A 22,063-nucleotide genomic window follows, 5' to 3' on the forward strand; every position below is an offset into this window, starting at 1 on the left:
GTCACTGTCCATGGTGCTGATTGATAACAGCTCGGGAACGGCTAAAATGATCTAAAGCACAAAGGATATTACAAACGAAACATTTTAACAATTAAATCAGCTAAAAAACAAACCTCTAAAGGAGAGTCTGGTTCATCCAGGATGCTCTTTTCACTCTGTATCCTCTGCATCGTCCCTGTTGAACTGGGGTCCATTATCAGCACGTTCTGACTACCAGCTCTGCCAAACTTACAGTCACTCTTTCTGGAGTCAGTGGTCCTGCACACCTCGTAGTTGTACACGTGTGGGAGAGTCCCTGTCCCCAAAGTGTCGGAGTAACGTGGTGGATAATATGGAATCACTGGTAGATTGGAGTGATACAGGATGCGAGACTGTCTCCATCTGTAGATTTTCACTGATATAATGACCACCACACACGTGATGAAGAGGAAGGAAACTACAGCCAAAGCCAGCACTAAGTAAAAAGTCAGGTTCTCATTGTACTCCTTGTCGTGTGTAAAGTCAGTGAACTCAGACAGCACTTCAGGAAAGCTGTCCGCCACCGCCACGTTTACAATGACTGTAGCTGAACGGGAGGGCTGTCCGTTGTCCTCCACTATAACAGTCAGTCTTTGTTTGACTGCATCTTTATCAGTGACTTGGCGGATAGTTCTTACTTCTCCATTCTGTAAGCCCACCTCAAACAGCGCCCTGTCTGTGGCTTTCTGCAGTTTATAGGAGAGCCAGGCATTCTGTCCAGAGTCCACATCAACAGCCACCACTTTAGTGACCAGATAGCCCACATCTGCCGAACGAGGCACCATTTCAGCCACCAGAGAGCCACCAGTCTGGACTGGGTACAGAACCTGAGGGGCGTTATCGTTCTGGTCCTGGATCATTAGTTTCACAGTCACATTACTACTGAGTGGAGGGGAGCCTCCATCCTGAGCTTTGACCCGGAACTGGAAATCCTTAATCTGTTCGTAGTCAAAAGAACGCACTGCATGGATGATTCCACTATCAGCACTAACGGACACATATGAGGAGACTGGCACTCCGTTAACAGAGGAGTCCTCCAGTATGTAAGAAACACGGGCATTCTGGTTCCAGTCAGAGTCTGTGGCTTTGACTGTGAATATAGAGAGACCAGGTGTGTTGTTTTCTCCAATGTAGGCCTCATATGAGCTCCTCTCAAAGACAGGAGGGTTATCATTGACATCAGAGATCTGTAAGGTGAGAGTGACGCTGCTGGAGAGGGAGGGTACTCCTTCATCAGAGCAGGTCACAGTTATATTGTACTGGGAAGCTCTCTCTCTGTCTAAATCAGTGTCTGTCACTAAACTGTAGAAATTTACTGATGATGATTTCAATAAGAAAGGGATATTCTCAGGTATGGAACACTGCACTTTACTATTTTCTCCTGAGTCTGGGTCTTGGATGTTAATCATTGTAACAACCGTGTTCAGGTTTGCGCTCTCTGAAATAGTCGTTGATTTAGACATGATTTTTATGGTTGGTTCATTGTCATTAATGTCCACGACGTCGACAATTACTTTGCAGGAATCACTAAGTCCTCCGTTATCTCTAGCGCGTACATTAATCTGATAATGTCTTTTCTTTTCATAATCCAAACGTCCGTTTAATCTTACCTCACCATTTTCTTCATTTACTTCAAACATTTGTCTGACATCATCTAAAGTATTTGTAATTGAGTATGCTATTTTTCCGTTTAAATCTTGATCAGCATCTGAAGCACTCACAGTAGTCACGACGGTGCCTTTAGCGGCATTTTCAGGTATACTAGCTTTATATGTCGGCAGTGTGAAAACAGGTGCATTATCATTTGCATCTAATACTGTGATTAGAATCTGCATTGTTCCTGACATTTGTGGTTCTCCGCCGTCCACTGCTGTTAACACTAAAGAAAGAAGCTCATTTTTCTCTCTGTCCAGTGGTTTCTGCAGAACCATTTCAACATTCTTTGCTCCATCGGCTTGGTTGTGTAATTTAAGTGAAAAATTATCGCTTGGCTTCAGTATATAGTTTTGAAGAGCGTTCTTGCCCACATCTAGATCAACTGCCCTTTCTAAGTCAAATTTTGCTCCAACGACCGTAGACTCGCTAATTATGAATTTCATTTCATGTCTCTCAAATGTTGGTGCATTGTCGTTGATATCTGTAATTTCCACTGTTACACTGTAGAATTCCATCGGATTTTCCAACACTATCTGAAAATGTAGAGCGCATGGTGTAGTATCCCCGCACAGCGTCTCTCTGTCTATTCTCTCTTTTATAAGGAGGACTCCTCTTTCGTTATTTAGCTCGATGTAATCTCTGCTATCACCAGAATACACATGAGCATTACCTAACCTCAGTCGTTTAACATCTATGCCTAAATCCTGTGCTATATTTCCGACCAAAGAGCCTTTTGTCATTTCCTCGGGAATTAAGTAACTGACCTGTCCATAGACTGATCGAAGGAGAAGGATCGAAACAAAAAGCAGCGGTTGCCGTCTCATTGTCTGAAATTATCACAGTATGAAGAAGCATCAACCTTGAGAATATTCCATATAACGATGTACTATCGTTAAGACAAAATGCGAAAAAAGCTCAGTCCTCCAAATTCTAGAAAAACGAATTAAGACGTGTGCTGTGTACGGCAGACACTACTGAAGACAATGCGGTCTGCGCCTGTCCTTTTACAGTGAACACGTCAGAGGGAGGCAGTGGCGATGGAAATACACAACAACTTTGACTAGACAGACAACAGCGGCCCATAGAGTTCGAAAACCAAACTGCACAGAGGCGTAAGGGTCTGTGGAAAGGTGAAAAAAATGATGGAAGTATGAGAGTATACGCAAATCTTTCTATTATGGTTCAACATATAAACTAAAAAAAAATCTATTTTTTAAAAGAAGTCAATCAAAATATATGGTACTGTAAAACGAATATGCACCAGATAACTGTACAAAGTGTTTCAGATGGAAACGTTGGAAGAAATTTATAAGAAAGTAATCATGGCAAACATATGGAAAATTGCGCGCTAACCTCTAGAGGAGAGTCTGGTTCATCCAGGATGCTCTTTTCACTCTGTATCCTCTGCATCGTTCCTGTTGAACTGGGGTCCATTATCAGCACGTTCTGACTACCAGCTCTGCCAAACTTACAGTCACTCTTTCTGGAGTCAGTCGTCCTGCACACCTCGTAGTTGTACACGTGTGGGAGGGTCCCTGTCCCCAAAGTGTCGGAGTAACGTGGTGGATAATATGGAATCACTGGCAGATTGGAGTGATACAGGATGCGAGACTGTCTCCATCTGTAGATTTTCACTGATATAATGACCACCACACACGTGATGAAGAGGAAGGAAACTACAGCCAAAGCCAACACTAAGTAAAAAGTCAGGTTCTCATTGTACTCCTTGTCGTGTGTAAAGTCAGTGAACTCAGACAGCACTTCAGGAAAGCTGTCCGCCACCGCCATATTCACAATGACTGTAGCTGAACGAGAGGGCTGTCCGTTGTCCTCAACTATAACCGTCAGTCTTTGTTTGACTGCATCTTTATCAGTGACTTGGCGGATAGTTCTTACTTCTCCATTCTGTAAACCCACCTCAAACAGCGCCCTGTCTGTGGCTTTCTGCAGTTTATAGGAGAGCCAGGCGTTCTGTCCAGAGTCCACATCAACAGCCACCACTTTAGTGACCAGATAGCCCACATCTGCTGAACGAGGCACCATTTCAGCCACCAGAGAACCACCGGTCTGGACTGGGTACAGAACCTGAGGGGCGTTATCGTTCTGGTCCTGGATCATTATTTTCACAGTCACATTACTACTGAGTGGAGGGGAGCCTCCATCCTGAGCTTTGACCCGGAACTGAAAATCCTTGATCTGCTCGTAGTCAAAAGAACGCACTGCATGGATGACTCCACTATCAGCACTAACGGACACATATGAGGAGACTGGCACTCCGTTAACAGAGGAGTCCTCCAGTATGTAAGAAACACGGGCATTCTGGTTCCAGTCAGAGTCTGTGGCTTTGACTGTGAATATAGAGAGACCAGGTGTGTTGTTTTCTATAATGTAGGCCTCATATGAGCTCCTCTCAAAGACAGGAGGGTTATCATTGACATCAGAGATCTGTAAGGTGAGAGTGACGCTGCTGGAGAGGGAGGGTACTCCTTCATCAGAGCAGGTCACAGTTATATTATAATCAGAAGCTCTCTCTCGGTCCAAATCACTGTCTGTTAAGATGCTATAGAAGTTACTCGACGTAGAAGTGATTACAAATGGTATATTTTTATCAATTACACATCGAACATTTCCATTTTCTTCTGAATCAGGATCGTTTACACTCATTACAGCTACCACCGTGTCAGAACGAGAATCTTCTCCTATTGAATGGGATGTCGAAATCATATTTATAACAGGACTATTGTCATTAATGTCACCTACATCAATGATAACTTTACTAGAATCAGAAAGTCCTCCGCGGTCAACTGCTTCTATATCTATCTCATATTTTTTGGCCTTTTCATAGTCAATAGGTCCATTTAATAGAAGCTGACCGTCTTCAGTGACTTCAAATAATTTTGAAATACTTCTCATGCTATTTCCGATTACATAACTAACCTCTCCATTCGACCCTTTGTCTGCATCAGAAGCACTTACCTGGGTAATAAGTGTCCCTTTGATCGAGTTTTCTTTTAGACTTGCTTTGTAAACAGGTTGTGTAAAAACAGGAGCATTATCATTAACGTCTAATACTGTAATATGAATTTGCATAGTCCCAGATCTCTGCGGTTCTCCCCCATCTACTGCTGTTAATAATAACGAAACAATCTCCTCCTTTTCTCGGTCGAGAGGTTTCTGCAAAATCATTTCGACTTTTTTAGTACCGTCAGATTGACTATGTAATTTAAGATTAAAATTATCACTTGGCTTTAGTGTATAGCTCTGAAGACCATTCAGTCCAATATCAGGGTCTAATGCTTTCTCCAGCATGAACTTAGAGCCAATGACCGCAGATTCACTAATTTCAAATCTTCTCTCGTCTTTGTTGAATAACGGGGCATTATCATTAATATCAGTGATTTCAACAGTAACTGGAAATATTTCTATTGGATTTTCTAAGGCAATCTGAAAATGCAAAGCGCAAGGCGTTGTTTGGCCACAGAGAGCTTCTCGGTCAATTTTTTCTTTGATAAGAAGGAGTCCTTTTTCTTTGTTAAGATGAATGTATTCTGAGCTGTCACCCGTGTGGATGCGAGCTTTACGCAACTGCAGGCGTTGAACATCTAAACCTAAATCATGAGCAATGTTACCGACCAACGAACCCTTGGCCATTTCCTCAGGAATGGAATAGCTGACTTGGCCGAGCACAGAGCTGACACACAGGGCTACGAGAAACAACAGTACTTGCCGCCTCATTGTTCCGCTGAGCACCTCCGTCGAGTGAAAATGTAATTTTCCTTTACATCCAATGTTAGCGATCAAAATCAAAACCCGAAATCAATAATTAAAGGCAAAACAATTCCCAGCTCATATTCCTCATATTGCTTGTGTCCCGTCTTTTTCTGTTTCAGCGCTGCTGTACGCCACGGAGTCGTTATCCCTTCTGAGAGGAAAAGGGTTGTCCTCAGAAAAAAATAATTTTAAGAGCAGTACGCTGGTAAACAGCGGCCCACTGAGTTCACAACAGGAAAGTACATGCTGTACAGAGGAACAGAAAAAATAATGTTACCTAGGATATGCTACTCTTCAATGACCACTGAAGTAACTGTTCCTCAAATTGCTGTACACTCTCGACTTTACTTGTCAGATTCGCTCAAGAATTAAGCAACATTTTTAAGTCATTTAAATGCAGATACAGGCTACGTAAAGCCAGTCACCAACAGCATGAATGTCAAATGAAATATTATATGTAAAGTCTAAATATGAGCATTTAAAAACTTAAGACGGACTTTCGCTGTCCAAGGTTCTAAAAATCTGAAACTTTAGTCTGTGATAGTTAAAAAGACATACAAAGAAAATGAAGTGTGAAAAATGTGGACGTGATCATGCTAACCTCTAGAGGAGAGTCTGGTTCATCCAGGATGCTCTTTTCACTCTGTATCCTCTGCATCGTCCCTGTTGAACTGGGGTCCATTATCAGCACGTTCTGACTACCAGCTCTGCCAAACTTACAGTCACTCTTTCTGGAGTCAGTCGTCCTGCACACCTCGTAGTTGTACACGTGTGGGAGAGTCCCTGTCCCCAAAGTGTCGGAGTAACGTGGTGGATAATATGGAATCACTGGAAGATTGGAGTGATACAGGATGCGAGACTGTCTCCATCTGTAGATTTTCACTGATATGATGACCACCACACACGTGATGAATAAAAAGGAAACTACAGCCAAAGCCAACACTAAGTAAAAAGTCAGGTTCTCATTGTACTCCTTGTCGTGTGTAAAGTCAGTGAACTCAGACAGCACTTCAGGAAAGCTGTCCGCCACCGCCACGTTTACAATGACTGTAGCTGAACGAGAGGGCTGTCCGTTGTCCTCAACTATAACAGTCAGTCTTTGTTTGACTGCATCTTTATCAGTGACTTGGCGGATAGTTCTGACTTCTCCATTCTGTAAGCCCACCTCAAACAGCGCCCTGTCTGTGGCTTTCTGCAGTTTATAGGAGAGCCAGGCATTCTGTCCAGAGTCCACATCAACAGCCACCACTTTAGTGACCAGATAGCCCACATCTGCTGAACGAGGCACCATTTCAGCCACCAGAGAGCCACCAGTCTGAACTGGGTACAGAACCTGAGGGGCGTTATCGTTCTGGTCCTGGATCATTAGTTTCACAGTCACATTACTACTGAGTGGAGGGGAGCCTCCATCCTGAGCTTTGACCCGGAACTGGAAATCCTTGATCTGTTCGTAGTCAAAAGAACGCACTGCATGGATGATTCCACTATCAGCACTAACGGACACATATGAGGAGACTGGCACTCCGTTAACAGAGGAGTCCTCCAGTATATAAGAAACACGAGCATTCTGGTTCCAATCAGAGTCTGTGGCTTTAACTGTAAATATGGAGAGACCAGGTGTGTTATTTTCTACTATGTAGGCCTCATATGAGCTCCTCTCAAAGACAGGAGGGTTATCATTGACATCAGAGATCTGTAAGGTGAGAGTGACGCTGCTGGAGAGGGAGGGTACTCCTTCATCAGAGCAGGTCACAGTTATATTATAATCAGATGCTCTCTCTCTGTCTAATTCATTGTCTGTTAAGATGCTATAGAAGTTACTCGACGAAGAAGTGATTACAAATGGTATATGTTTATCAATTACACATCGAACATTTCCATTTTCTTCTGAATCAGGATCGTTTACACTCATTACAGCTACCACCGTGTCGGAACGAGAATCTTCATCTATAGAATGTGATGTCGAAATCATATTTATAACAGGACTATTGTCATTTATATCCCCTATTTCAATGATAACTTTACTAGAATCAGAAAGTCCTCCACGGTCAACTGCTTCTATATCTATCTCATATTTTTTGGCCTTTTCATAGTCAATAGGTCCATTTAATAGAAGCTGACCGTCTTCAGTAACTTGGAATAATTTTGAAATACTTCTCATGCTATTTCCGATTACATAACTAACCTCTCCATTCGATCCTTTGTCTGCATCAGAAGCACTTACCTGGGTAATAAGTGTCCCTTTGATTGAATTTTCTTTAAGACTTGCTTTGTAAACAGGTTGTGTAAAAACAGGAGCATTATCATTAGCGTCTAATACTGTAATATGAATTTGCATAGTCCCAGATCTCTGCGGTTCTCCCCCATCTACCGCTGTTAATAACAACGAAACAATCTCCTTCTTTTCTCGGTCGAGAGGTTTCTGCAAAATCATTTCGACTTTTTTAGTACCGTCAGATTGACTATGTAATTTAAGATTAAAATTATCACTTGGCTTTAGTGTATAGCTCTGAAGACCATTCAGTCCAATATCAGGGTCTAATGCTTTCTCCAGCATGAATTTAGAGCCAACGACCGCAGATTCGAGGATTTCAAACCTTCTCTCTTCTTTTTCAAATAACGGGGCATTATCATTAATATCAGTGATTTCAACAGTAACTGGAAATATTTCTATTGGATTTTCTAAGGCAATCTGAAAATGCAAAGCGCAAGGCGTTGTTTGGCCACAGAGAGCTTCTCGGTCAATTTTTTCTTTGATAAGAAGGAGTCCTTTTTCTTTGTTAAGCTGAATGTATTCTGAGCTGTCACCCGTGTGGATGCGAGCTTTACGCAACTGCAGGCGTTGAACATCTAAACCTAAATCATGAGCAATGTTACCGACCAACGAACCCTTGGCCATTTCCTCAGGAATGGAATAGCTGACTTGGCCGAGCACAGAGCTGACACACAGGGCTACGAGAAACAACAGTACTTGCCGTCTCATTGTTCCGCTGAGCACTTCCGTCGAGTGAAAATGTAATTTTCCTTTACATCCAATGTTAGCGATCAAAATCAAAACCCGAAATCTCTTAGGAAAAGCAAAACAATTCCCAGCTGAAATGCCTCACATTGCTTGTGTCTCGTTTTTATCCACTTCAGTGCTGCTGTACGCCACGGAGTCGTTATCCCTTCTGAGAGGAAAAGGGTTGTCCTCAGAAAAAAAATAATTTCAAGAGCAGGACGCTGGTAAACAGCGGCCCACTGAGTTCACAACAGGAAAGTACATGCTGTACAGACAGAAAAAAATCCAGTTCCCTTTGCCTATGATACTGTTAAATAAGCACTGAATGAAGGGTTCGTCATGTTGCTTTGTATTTGTGGCTTTACGTTGCCGTCAGGTTCACCGAAGAAATAAAGCAACATTTTTTTGTCATTTAAACACAAACACTGGCTATGTAGAAACAATAAATCAGTACCATGAATGACAGATAATAAGTTTTGTGAAGCGTAAATATTAACAACGAAATACAGTAGACGCACTGATGTTTCACTGTCCATGGTACTGAATCAATATCTCAGACTCAACTCTGAGACAATTGAAATACAATGAAAAGAAAGCGTGATAAATAGGAATATGATCATGCTAACCTCTAGAGGAGAGTCTGGTTCATCCAGGATGCTCTTTTCACTCTGTATCCTCTGCATCGTCCCTGTTGAACTGGGGTCCATTATCAGCACGTTCTGACTACCAGCTCTGCCAAACTTACAGTCACTCTTTCTGGAGTCAGTCGTCCTGCACACCTCGTAGTTGTACACGTGTGGGAGAGTCCCTGTCCCCAAAGTGTCGGAGTAACGTGGTGGATAATATGGAATCACTGGAAGATTGGAGTGATACAGGATGCGAGACTGTCTCCATCTGTAGATTTTCACTGATATGATGACCACCACACACGTGATGAATAAAAAGGAAACTACAGCCAAAGCCAACACTAAGTAAAAAGTCAGGTTCTCATTGTACTCCTTGTCGTGTGTAAAGTCAGTGAACTCAGACAGCACTTCAGGAAAGCTGTCCGCCACCGCCACGTTTACAATGACTGTAGCTGAACGAGAGGGCTGTCCGTTGTCCTCAACTATAACAGTCAGTCTTTGTTTGACTGCATCTTTATCAGTGACTTGGCGGATAGTTCTGACTTCTCCATTCTGTAAGCCCACCTCAAACAGCGCCCTGTCTGTGGCTTTCTGCAGTTTATAGGAGAGCCAGGCATTCTGTCCAGAGTCCACATCGACAGCCACCACTTTAGTGACCAGATAGCCCACATCTGCTGAACGAGGCACCATTTCAGCCACCAGAGAGCCACCAGTCTGAACTGGGTACAGAACCTGAGGGACGTTATCGTTCTGGTCCTGGATCATTATTTTCACAGTCACATTACTACTGAGTGGAGGGGAGCCTCCATCCTGAGCTTTGACCCTGAACTGGAAATCCTTGATCTGCTCATAGTCAAAAGAACGAACTGCATGGATGACTCCACTATCAGCACTAACGGACACATATGAGGAGACTGGCACTCCGTTAACAGAGGAGTCCTCCAGTATGTAAGAAACACGGGCATTCTGGTTCCAATCAGAGTCTGTGGCTGTCACTGTGAATATAGAGAGACCAGGTGTGTTGTTTTCTATAATGTAGGCCTCATATGAGCTCCTCTCAAAGACAGGAGGGTTATCATTGACATCAGAGATCTGTAAGGTGAGAGTGACGCTGCTGGAGAGGGAGGGTACTCCTTCATCAGAGCAGGTTACTGTTATATTATAATCAGAAGCTCTCTCTCGGTCTAATTCGTTGTCTGTTATAATGCTATAAAAGTTACTAGAAGTAGAAGTGATTACAAACGGTATGTTTTTATTAATTACACATCTTACGTTTCCATTTTCTTCTGAATCAGGATCGTTTACACTCATTACAGCTACCACAGTGTCAGAACGAGAATCTTCTCCTATTGAATGTGATGTCGAAATCACATTTATAACAGGACTATTGTCATTAATGTCACCTACATCAATTATTATTTTGCTGTAATCAGAAAGACCTCCTTGGTCAACTGCTTCTATATCTATCTCATATTTTTTGGCCTTTTCATAGTCAATAGGTCCATTTAATAGAAGCTGACCGTCTTCAGTAACTTCAAATAATTTAGAAGCACTTCTGCTATTTCCGATTACATAACTAACCTCTCCATTCGACCCTTTGTCTGAATCAGAAGCACTTACCTGGGTAATAAGTGTCCCTTTGATCGAATTTTCTTTAAGACTTGCTTTGTAAACAGGTTGTGTAAAAACAGGAGCATTATCATTAGCATCTAATACTGTAATATGGATTTGCATAGTCCCAGATCTCTGGGGTTCTCCCCCATCTACTGCTGTTAATAATAACGAAACAATCTCCTCCTTTTCTCGGTCGAGTGGTTTCTGCAAAATCATTTCGACTCTTTTACTGCCGTCAGATTGACTATGCAATTTAAGAATGAAATTATCACTTGGCTTTAGTGTATAGCTCTGAAGACCATTCAGTCCGATATCAGGGTCTAATGCTTTCTCCAGCATGAACTTAGAGCCAATGACCGCAGATTCACTGATTTCAAACATTCTCTCTTCTTTGTCGAACAACGGAGCATTATCATTAATATCAGTGATTTCAACAGTAACTGGAAATATTTCTATTGGATTTTCTAAGGCAATCTGAAAATGCAAAGCGCAAGGCGTTGTCTGGCCACAGAGAGCTTCTCGGTCAATTTTTTCTTTGAGAAGAAGGAGTCCTTTTTCTTTGTTAAGCTGAATGTATTCTGAGCTGTCACCCGTGTGGATGCGAGCTTTACGCAACTGCAGGCGTTGAACATCTAAACCTAAATCATGAGCAATGTTACCGACCAACGAACCCTTGGCCATTTCCTCAGGAATGGAATAGCTGACTTGGCCGAGCACAGAGCTGACACACAGGGCTACGAGAAACAACAGTACTTGCCGCCTCATTGTTCCGCTGAGCACCTCCGTCGAATGAAAATGTAATATTCCTTTGCATCCAATGTTAGCGATCAAAATCAAAACCCTAAATCTCTTAGGAAAAATAAAACAATTCCCAGCGAAAATGTCTCATATTGCTTGTGTCTCGTTTTTATCCGTTTCAGCGCTGCTGTACGCCACGGAGTCGTTATCCCTTCTGAGAGGAAAAGGGTTGTCCTCAGAAAAACAGAATTTTAAAAGCAGGACGCTGGTAAACAGCGGCCCACTGAGTTCACAACAGGAAAGTACATGCTGTACAGAGGAACAGAAAAAATAATGTTACCTAGGCCTTTGTTTTTCCTTATTAACAACTAAATTAACTGTTACTGAAATTACTCTACAATTGCGGCGTTACTTGTCCGACTCACCTAAGAATGAAGCAACATTTTTTTTGGGTCATTTAAATACAGATACAGGCTACGTAAAACCAATCACCAGCAGCATGAATGCCAAATAAAATATTGTATGTAAAGTGTACATATGAAGATTGAAAATCTGACGACGGTCGTTCGCTGTCCAAGGTACTAAAAATCTGAAACTTAAGTCGGTGATATTTAAAATGACATACAAAGAAAAGGAAGTGTGATAAATGTGCACATGGTGATGCTAACCTCTAGAGGAGAGTCTGGTTCATCCAGGATGCTCTTTTCACTCTGTATCCTCTGCATCGTCCCTGTTGAACTGGGGTCCATTATCAGCACGTTCTGACTACCAGCTCTGCCAAACTTACAGTCACTCTTTCTGGAGTCAGTCGTCCTGCACACCTCGTAGTTGTACACGTGTGGGAGAGTCCCTGTCCCCAAAGTGTCGGAGTAACGTGGTGGATAATATGGAATCACTGGCAGATTGGAGTGATACAGGATGCGAGACTGTCTCCATCTGTAGATTTTCACTGATATAATGACCACCACACATGTGATGAAGAGGAAGGAAACCACAGCCAAAGCCAACACTAAGTAAAAAGTCAGGTTATCATTGTACTCCTTGTCGTGTGTAAAGTCAGTGAACTCAGACAGCACTTCAGGAAAGCTGTCCGCCACCGCCACGTTTACAATGACTGTAGCTGAACGAGAGGGCTGTCCGTTGTCCTCCACTATAACAGTCAGTCTTTGTTTGACTGCATCTTTATCAGTGACTTGGCGGATAGTTCTTACTTCTCCATTCTGTAAGCCCACCTCAAACAGCGCCCTGTCTGTGGCTTTCTGCAGTTTATAGGAGAGCCAGGCATTCTGTCCAGAGTCCACATCGACAGCCACCACTTTAGTGACCAGATAGCCCACATCTGCTGAACGAGGCACCATTTCAGCCACCAGAGAGCCACCAGTCTGGACTGGGTACAGAACCTGAGGGACGTTGTCGTTCTGGTCCTGGATCATTATTTTCACAGTCACATTACTACTGAGTGGAGGGGAGCCTCCATCCTGAGCTTTGACCCTGAACTGGAAATCTTTGATCTGCTCATAGTCAAAAGAACGCACTGCATGGATGACTCCACTATCAGCACTAACGGACACATATGAGGAGACTGGCACTCCGTTAACAGAGGAGTCTTCCAGTATGTAAGAAACACGGGCATTCTGGTTCCAGTCAGAGTCTGTGGCTTTGACTGTGAATATAGAGAGACCAGGTGTGTTGTTTTCTACTATGTAGGCCTCATATGAGCTCCTCTCAAAGACAGGAGGGTTATCATTGACATCAGAGATCTGTAAAGTGAGAGTGACGCTGCTGGAGAGGGAGGGTACTCCTTCATCAGAGCAGGTCACAGTTATATTATACTCAGAATTTCTCTCTCTGTCCAAGTCACTGTCTGTCACGATACTATAGAAATTATTTGATGTAATTTTAATTTCAAAGGGAATATTTTCATTTATAAAACAGTGAACTTTCCCATTAATATCAGAGTCAGGGTCATTTACACTCATTAATGCTATTACCGTTTTATGGGATGAATCCTCTGGCACCGAACCTGATGCTGATATCATATTTATAACAGGGTTATTATCATTTACGTCAATTACATCAATTATTAGCTTACTAGAGTCCGAAAGTCCGCCTTGATCAATCGCTTCTATATCGATGTGGTAATTCTTTTCTTTTTCATAATCTATTGAACCATCTAATATTACATCACCCTCGTTGTTAATGTGAAATAATTTTGAAACAGTATCCGCAGTGTTCCCGATTACATAGATCACCTCTCCGTTTGATCCTTTGTCTACATCAGATGCACTGACTTTGGTAATGAGTGAACCAGCTGCAGAGTTCTCAGTAATGCTTGCCTTATAAACAGTTTTACTAAAGACGGGAGCATTATCGTTAGCGTCTAACAAGTTAACATGAATCTGCATTGTTCCGGTCATTTGTGGTTCTCCTCCATCTTCAGCCGTCAAAACTAAAGACATACGTTCTTGTTTCTCTCTGTCCAACGGCTTTTGTAAAATCATTTCGACTTTTTTGTTTCCATCTGACTGACTATGCAACTTGAGTATAAAATGATCGCTCGGTCGGAGAGTGTATCTCTGGAGACCATTCAGCCCGATATCAGGATCAATCGCCTTCTCCAACATAAACTTAGAGCCAACAACAGCTGACTCGCTTATTTCAAACGTTCTCTCTTCCTTTTGAAATATTGGTGCATTGTCATTTATATCTGTGATTTCCACAGTAACCGGGAATAATTCTAACGGGTTCTCTAATGTAATTTGGAAATGCAAAGCGCAAGGCGTTGTCTGTCTGCAGAGTGCTTCGCGGTCTATTTTGTCTTTAATAAGAAGGACCCCTCGTTCTCTGTTCAGTTCGATATACTGAGCACTGTCCCCTGTATAGATACGAGCTTTACCAGCCTTAAGCCTTTTGATATCCAAACCCAGATCAACTCCTATGTTTCCGACTAACGAGCCTTTTGACATTTCCTCCGGTATGGAGTAGCTGACCTGCCCGTTCACAAAACCAAAGCAGACGACAGACAATAGCCACAGTACTTGCCGTTTCATTGTTCTTATCCAAACGGTCGACCCAATGTTACAATTCCGTCGTCTAAAGATTAAAAATCGAAAAGGTAAATTGTGATGATTCCCAACTTGGTAAAACAGGACTCCGGTTTGATACATCCATGTATTTTATGGTCTGTTAGTCGATGTGTGCATTCTTCGTCTGAGACAGCCTCGTATTTTGTTAACACGACGAGTAGGAGGATCAGATACAAAAGCAACTTACAGCCCTAAACTCAACGGACAACAGCGGCCCGATGAGTTCAAATTGAGAAATTACATTTAAAAACAAGAGTACTGCGAGTGTCATGAGGAAAGTCACATCAGTTAAGCGACTGATAAACTTATAGGCTACAAAGCATACGAACACAGCAAAAGAACAAAAAAAATTGGACCTGCTCAAATTAGGAAGAAAATTCTGATTAAAGCACGTTACTGGTGGGTTACCGCTATAAGATAAAGACGAGAGAGAGAAAGAGAGAGAGAGAGAGAGAGAGAGAGAGAGAGAGAGAGAGAGAGACTTTACAATACAAACAAACCTCTAGATGGCTCAAATAACAGAAAGCCAGGTAAAAGAGATAAACTGATAAATCTGATGAACAAAGAGCACATGATGTGTAAATAAAGTTTTTACATTTTGTTAATGGGAGTAAAACAGAGGAGAAAAAAATGGGTGCCTGACTCTGTCCATGGTGCTGACTGCTGGATTATTTGGCAGCAGGTACCCCATTGCACGGTCAAAAAGACCACACAGAGGTCAACGCTTTAACTGAATCACTCTCTGTCCATGGTACTGATTCCAGACTGGCAAGAAATTATGCAAAATAACGTACTTGGAAATGACAAAGATCATGTAAACGAGATAACTGATATAGGCTACAGTGACCAACCTCTAGAGGAGAGTCTGGTTCATCCAGGATGCTCTTTTCACTCTGTATCCTCTGCATCGTCCCTGTTGAACTGGGGTCCATTATCAGCACGTTCTGACTACCAGCTCTGCCAAACTTACAGTCACTCTTTCTGGAGTCAGTCGTCCTGCACACCTCGTAGTTGTACACGTGTGGGAGAGTCCCTGTCCCCAAAGTGTCGGAGTAACGTGGTGGATAATATGGAATCACTGGCAGATTGGAGTGATACAGGATGCGAGACTGTCTCCATCTGTAGATTTTCACTGATATAATGACCACCACACACGTGATGAAGAGGAAGGAAACTACAGCCAAAGCCAACACTAAGTAAAAAGTCAGGTTCTCATTGTACTCCTTGTCGTGTGTAAAGTCAGTGAACTCAGACAGCACTTCAGGAAAGCTGTCCGCCACCGCCACGTTTACAATGACTGTAGCTGAACGAGAGGGCTGTCCGTTGTCCTCCACTATAACAGTCAGTCTTTGTTTGACTGCATCTTTATCAGTGACTTGGCGGATAGTTCTTACTTCTCCATTCTGTAAGCCCACCTCAAACAGCGCCCTGTCTGTGGCTTTCTGCAGTTTATAGGAGAGCCAGGCATTCTGTCCAGAGTCCACATCAACAGCCACCACTTTAGTGACCAGATAGCCCACATCTGCTGAACGAGGCACCATTTCAGCCACCAGAGAGCCACCAGTCTGGACTGGGTACAGAACCTGTGGGGCGTTATCGTTCTGGTCCTGGATCATTATTTTCACAGTCACATTACTACTGAGTGGAGGGGAGCCTCCATCCTGAGCTTTGACCCTGAACTGGAAATCCTTGATCTGCTCGTAGTCAAAAGAACGCACTGCATGGATGACTCCACTATCAGCACTAACGGACACATATGAGGAGACTGGCACTCCGTTAACAGAGGAGTCCTCCAGTATGTAAGAAACACGGGCATTCTGGTTCCAGTCAGAGTCTGTGGCTTTGACTGTGAATATAGAGAGACCAGGTGTGTTGTTTTCTATAATGTAGGCCTCATATGAGCTCCTCTCAAAGACAGGAGGGTTATCATTGACATCAGAGATCTGTAAGGTGAGAGTGACGCTGCTGGAGAGGGAGGGTACTCCTTCATCAGAGCAGGTCACAGTTATATTGTATTGAGAGGCGTCTTCTCTATCCAACGCTACCTCTGTAACTAAACTGTAGAATCCGTTCATTGTGTTGAGGATTTTAAAAGGAATTTCATCATTTATACTACATTTCACCTCTCCGTTTTTCTGAGAGTCAGGATCATTTATGCTCAGCATCGCAATTGCAGTATTTTCAGGAGAATCTTCCAAAATGCTGTCTGATTTGGACAATATTTTAATCTGGGGACTGTTGTCATTAACATCAATTACATCAATTAAGATCTTACTGGAATCAGAGAGTCCTCCATTATCTAATGCCTCAATATCTACTTGGAAGAGCTTTGCTTTTTCATAGTCTATTTCACCAATCAAGATAACCTCCCCAGTCTTTTGATTTATTTGAAACAAGTCGGATAAACGACGCTTGCTGTTTGAAATTGCATAAGATATTTCTCCATGAGAGCCTCTATCTTTGTCAGATGCACTAACAATAATAATACTTGTTCCCTGGGGAGAGTTCTCTGGTATTGCGGCTTTATATACTGGCTTTGTGAAAATCGGAGCATTGTCATTCACGTCTAATACATTAACAGTAATCTGCATTGTACCTGACATACGCGGCTGTCCGCCATCGACTGCAGTTAATAACAGTGATATGTGCTCCTGATGCTCTCGATCTAAAGGCTTTTGTAAAATCATTTCTACCTTTTTACCTCCGTCAGCTTGATTTTCTAGTTTTAAGGCAAAGTTACTGGTAGGATGGAGAGTATAACTTTGTAGACCATTTGTACCAATATCAGCATCGAACGCTTTTTCGAGCACAAATTTAGATCCAATGATGGCTGATTCACTGATTTCAATTCTTTTCTCTGTGGATGCAAAGCTGGGAGCGTTGTCGTTTATATCTGTGATTTCTACTGTTATGCGAAATAATTCCATTGGGTTTTCTAAAATCATCTGTAAATGTAACGCGCAAGGCGTCGTTTCGCCGCATAGCGCCTCTCTGTCTATTCTCTCTTTGATTAAGAGGACGCCCCTTTCTTTATTTAGTTCGATGTATTCTGTAGTATCTCCCGAATGGATGCGTGCTCTACCCGATTTGAGCCGTTTAATATCTAAACCTAAATCCTGGGCTACATTACACACTAAAGAGCCTTTTTCCATTTCCTCAGGGATGGAGTAGCTGACCTGACCGAACACCGTCGAAAGACACAGAGCCGAAATGAACAACAGTACTTGCCGTCTCATTGTTTTGCCAGGGTATTCCACAGTAATTAAATACAATTGTAATCCATGTGAATTGTGTTAATAAATTCCGATCGGATCTCAGGGAAGGATAAAAACCATCAGCATTCCACTTCCATAAACAGCGTTGCTCTTACAAAAGACTGGCGGCTAGTGCCTGTTTTATTGTCTGCCATGTCACCAACTAAAGGGGAGGTACAGTTAACAGTCCGCGAGTAGACTGCCACACTCAGGCCAACAGCGGCCCTTTCTGTTCAATATAGAAAACAGCAAAGGAAAGGAAAGAGATACGTGAAATACGGCTGGATAAAGGGAAAAGGACATAACAAAAATGTAGACAATGATTTATAATAATAATAATAATAATAATAATAATAATAATAATATATATATATATATATATATATATATATATATATATATATATATATATATATATATTAGCAGTACTGTAGTGGGTCTTGACTCCACATGTCGGTTTATAAGTAAAATAATAAGTGATTTGAAGATTTAAGATGAAAAATGCATCAGAGGTACTATGAAGTTAAGACAATGAATGGCGTGATTCTGGAAGATTTAGAACCATTTCTGCAAAGTTATGTGACAATAAAATATACCAACTAATTTATTCAACAAGTAATTGAAAAATGTTCCTTAAAATCAGGTAATACGTGTGATATACAGGGTGGGGAAGCAAAATTTACAATGAACATTTAGTTGTTTTTTCTCAGCAGGCACTACGTCAATTGTTTTGAAACCAAACATATATTGATGTCATAATCATACCTAACACTATTATCCATACCTTTTCAGAAAGTTTTGCCCATATGAGTAATCAGGAAAGCAAACGTCAAAGAGTGTGTGATTTGCTGAATGCACTCTTCACACCAAAGGAGATTTCAAAAATAGTCGGAGTGTCCATAAAGACTGTTTATAATGTAAAGAAGAGAATGACTATGAGCAAAACTATTACGAGAAAGTCTGGAAGATACTATTAAAGAAGAATGGGAGAAGTTGTCACCCGAATATTTGAGGAACACTTGCGCAAGTTTCAGGAAGCGTGTGAAGGCAGTTATTGAGAAAGAAGGAGGACACAGAATAAAAAAAAAATTCTATTATGTATATTTTCTTGTGGCAAATAAATTCTCATGACTTTCAATAAATTAATTGGTCATGCACTGTCTTTCAATCCCTGCCTCAAAATATTGTAAATTTTGCTTCCCCACCCTGTAGAGGTAAAGATGAAAGATGGTGAACAATGATTTGAAACTGATTTAATGTTTTCACCTGAAATATTAAATGCAATGACTCATGCTAACCTCTAGAGGAGAGTCTGGTTCATCCAGGATGCTCTTTTCACTCTGTATCCTCTGCATCGTCCCTGTTGAACTGGGGTCCATTATCAGCACGTTCTGACTACCAGCTCTGCCAAACTTACAGTCACTCTTTCTGGAGTCAGTCGTCCTGCACACCTCGTAGTTGTACACGTGTGGGAGAGTCCCTGTCCCCAAAGTGTCGGAGTAACGTGGTGGATAATATGGAATCACTGGCAGATTGGAGTGATACAGGATACGAGACTGTCTCCATCTGTAGATTTTCACTGATATAATGACCACGACACACGTGATGAATAAAAATGAAACTACAGCCAAAGCCAACACTAAATAAAAAGTCAGGTTCTCATTGTACTCCTTGTCGTGTGTAAAGTCAGTGAACTCAGACAGCACTTCAGGAAAGCTGTCCGCCACCGCCACGTTTACAATGACTGTAGCTGAACGAGAGGGCTGTCCGTTGTCCTCCACTATAACAGTCAGTCTTTGTTTGACTGCATCTTTATCAGTGACTTGGCGGATAGTTCTGACTTCTCCATTCTGTAAGCCCACCTCAAACAGCGCCCTGTCTGTGGCTTTCTGCAGTTTATAGGAGAGCCAGGCATTCTGTCCAGAGTCCACATCAACAGCCACCACTTTAGTGACCAGATAGCCCACATCTGCTGAACGAGGCACCATTTCAGCCACCAGAGAGCCACCAGTCTGGACTGGGTACAGAACCTGAGGGGCGTTGTCGTTCTGGTCCTGGATCAATATTTTCACAGTCACATTACTACTGAGTGGAGGGGAGCCTCCATCCTGAGCTTTGACCCGGAACTGGAAATCCTTGATCTGCTCGTAGTCAAAAGAACGCACTGCATGGATGACTCCACTATCAGCACTAACAGACACATATGAGGAGACTGGCACTCCGTTAACAGAGGAGTCCTCCAGTATGTAAGAAACACGGGCATTCTGGTTCCAATCAGAGTCTGTGGCTTTGACTGTGAATATAGAGAGACCAGGTGTGTTGTTTTCTACTATGTAGGCCTCATATGAGCTCCTCTCAAAGACAGGGGGGTTATCATTGACATCAGAGATCTGTAAGGTGAGAGTGACGCTGCTGGAGAGGGAGGGTACTCCTTCATCAGAGCAGGTCACAGTTATATTATATTGGGAAGCGATTTCTCTGTCTAAAGTTACTTCTGTAACTAAAGTGTAAAATCCGTTTAATGCAGGCTGTATTTTGAAGGGAATGTGATCGTTTATAACACACTCTACCTTTCCATTACTATCTGAATCGGGATCATTTACAATTAGCATAGCTATGACAGTGTTAAGCGGCGAGTCCTCTAATAAGGACTCTGATTTAGAAACAGTATTTATGTTAGGTTTATTATCATTTACGTCTATAACATCAACTATGACTTTGGTTGAATCCGAAAGCCCTCCACTGTCTATAACTTCAATGTCCATTTCGTAATTGTTTGCCTTTTCAAAATCTAATTCACCGACAAGAGTAATTTCACCAGTTTTTTGATTAATCTTAAACAGATCAGATAAACGAAATTTGCTGGGGGTTATCAAATATGTCAGTTCTCCATGTGAGCCAGTATCTTTATCAGATGCACTCACTGTTGTTACACTGGTGTCTTTAGGAGAATTTTCAAGTATTTTTGCTCTGTACTGCGGTTTAACAAAGGTTGGTGCATTGTCGTTAACGTCTAATACGGTGACAAATATCTGCATTGTTCCGGACATCTGTGGCTCTCCTCCATCTATAGCTGTTAACAACAGTGGTATATGCGCTTTATTTTCTCGGTCTAAAGGCTTTTGTAAAACCATCTCTAACTTTTTTGTTCCGTCCGCCTCATTTTCTCCTTTCAAAACAAAACTGTCAGTAGGACTGAGTGAGTATCGCTGTAATCCATTACTTCCAATGTCAGAATCCATAGCCTTCTCTAAAATGAATTTCGATCCTGTCACAGCTGATTCGCTAATTTCAAAGCGCTTTTCTGCATTTGTAAAACTCGGTGAATTATCGTTTATGTCGGTGATTTCTACTGTTACCCGAAACAGTTCCATTGGATTTTCTAATATTAATTGGAAATGTAAAGCACAAGGCGTCGTCTCTCCACATAACGCCTCTCTGTCTATTCTCTCCTGGATAAGGAGGACTCCTCTGTCTTTATTCAAACCGATGTATTCGACATTGTCTCCCGTATAAAACACACGAGCTCTACCTGATTTCAACCTTTTCAGATCTAAACCTAAATCATGCGCTATGTTACCAACAATAGAGCCTTTCGCCATTTCCTCGGGGATGGAATAGCTGACCTGCCCGAGCGTTAAGCCCAGACAGAAGACCGAGAGAAACAACAGTACTTGCCATCTCATTGTTCTGTCCGATATCGTTTCGTTTCCTGCACCACTAAAAGACGAGCATTAATCCAATCAGTCTTTTGGTAAACAGTAAAAACAGGGGTCCGTCGTTGAGATATAAATTTAAAAGAAAGCAGCCTTTCCTTCAGTATCCTTTCTCGCAGCCCGTTGTTAAAGCTCACACGGTGTGTTCTGCCGTTCTCTGAATTTCTTCATCACATACACAAGGGGCTGGCCAAAAAGGGGAAAAACACATCTAGGTAAATAGCAACACGCTTGCCAATAGCGACCCTTTGAGTTGAAATAAAAAATTACAACTTGCACCAGTAACTGTAACTTCAACGCAAACCCAAGCTCAGAACATTTTTTTTTTTAAATTACGATTTACTGTTGTTTTACACGGCGTTAATGAAAGTGTATATTTTGAAGTTTTTCATTTGAACTGTTGTAGCAAAAAATATCCATAACCTTTAAAATAATCTTCTCAATGAACGACATGAACAGAAGTGAAACCAAAAAGTTAAAATACAACAAAAATGGATGGGAGCATTTGTTAAAGGCGGTGATCCTCTCTAGTCGCTGTCCGTGGTCCTGAAACGGCAGGGCTATTTATGTATGGCCTCCCTAG

General features: G+C 42.0%; 6 protein-coding genes across 42 annotated transcripts in view; all 6 read right to left on the reverse strand.

Moving 5' to 3' along the window:
• The window catches only part of LOC115426731 (protocadherin gamma-C5-like), a 332,740-nt gene that overhangs the window by 72,563 nt on the left and 238,114 nt on the right, over positions 1-22,063 (reverse strand). Inside the window, exon 1 of one of the 37 annotated variants that reach the window (XM_030144955.1) lies at positions 114-2,432. The exons of the other annotated variants lie outside the window; for them this stretch is intronic. Within the exon in view, the coding sequence (XP_030000815.1) occupies positions 114-2,414 (2,301 nt within the window). The 5' untranslated portion in view covers positions 2,415-2,432. Of the gene's footprint in view, positions 1-113; positions 2,433-22,063 lie in introns of those variants that run through there. 37 annotated transcript variants of the gene reach the window in all.
• LOC115426755 (protocadherin beta-16-like) lies at positions 5,975-8,595 on the reverse strand. The gene has a single exon (XM_030144976.1). It carries the CDS (start codon positions 8,426-8,428, stop codon positions 5,990-5,992), a length of 2,439 nt encoding a protein of 812 aa, XP_030000836.1. The 5' UTR covers positions 8,429-8,595; the 3' UTR covers positions 5,975-5,989.
• On the reverse strand, positions 8,977-11,726 carry LOC115426750 (protocadherin beta-16-like). Its single transcript, XM_030144971.1, has one exon. It carries the CDS (start codon positions 11,449-11,451, stop codon positions 8,992-8,994), a length of 2,460 nt encoding a protein of 819 aa, XP_030000831.1. The 5' UTR covers positions 11,452-11,726; the 3' UTR covers positions 8,977-8,991.
• Positions 12,021-14,675, reverse strand: LOC115426738 (protocadherin beta-16-like). The gene has a single exon (XM_030144956.1). The coding sequence runs from the start codon at positions 14,589-14,591 to the stop codon at positions 12,036-12,038; it is 2,556 nt and encodes an 851-aa protein (XP_030000816.1). The 5' UTR covers positions 14,592-14,675; the 3' UTR covers positions 12,021-12,035.
• LOC115427479 (protocadherin beta-16-like) lies at positions 15,246-17,928 on the reverse strand. The gene is made up of 2 exons (XM_030146057.1): positions 15,362-17,928; positions 15,246-15,275 (listed from the first exon to the last, which is right to left on the reverse strand). The coding sequence occupies exons 1-2, from the start codon at positions 17,744-17,746 to the stop codon at positions 15,246-15,248; spliced, it is 2,415 nt and encodes an 804-aa protein (XP_030001917.1). The 5' UTR covers positions 17,747-17,928.
• LOC115426764 (protocadherin beta-16-like) lies at positions 19,024-21,625 on the reverse strand. Its single transcript, XM_030144985.1, has one exon. The coding sequence runs from the start codon at positions 21,448-21,450 to the stop codon at positions 19,039-19,041; it is 2,412 nt and encodes an 803-aa protein (XP_030000845.1). The 5' UTR covers positions 21,451-21,625; the 3' UTR covers positions 19,024-19,038.

Source organism: Sphaeramia orbicularis, chromosome 10 (assembly GCF_902148855.1).
Source record: "Sphaeramia orbicularis chromosome 10, fSphaOr1.1, whole genome shotgun sequence".
NCBI lineage: Eukaryota > Metazoa > Chordata > Actinopteri > Kurtiformes > Apogonidae > Sphaeramia > Sphaeramia orbicularis.

Excerpts from the sequence above, each read along its gene's own strand:
- LOC115426750 (XM_030144971.1), bottom strand. The coding sequence starts at position 11,451 with ATGAGGCGGCAAGTACTGTTGTTTCTCGTAGCCCTGTGTGTCAGCTCT.
- LOC115427479 (XM_030146057.1), bottom strand. The coding sequence starts at position 17,746 with ATGAGACGGCAAGTACTGTTGTTCATTTCGGCTCTGTGTCTTTCGACG. Across the intron at positions 15,276-15,361 it reads AACCAGACTCTCCTCTAGAG|TCTGGAATCAGTACCATGGA; the intron begins GTTGGTCACTGT and ends ATTTCTTGCCAG.
- LOC115426755 (XM_030144976.1), bottom strand. The coding sequence starts at position 8,428 with ATGAGACGGCAAGTACTGTTGTTTCTCGTAGCCCTGTGTGTCAGCTCT.
- LOC115426764 (XM_030144985.1), bottom strand. The coding sequence starts at position 21,450 with ATGAGATGGCAAGTACTGTTGTTTCTCTCGGTCTTCTGTCTGGGCTTA.
- LOC115426738 (XM_030144956.1), bottom strand. The coding sequence starts at position 14,591 with ATGTATCAAACCGGAGTCCTGTTTTACCAAGTTGGGAATCATCACAAT.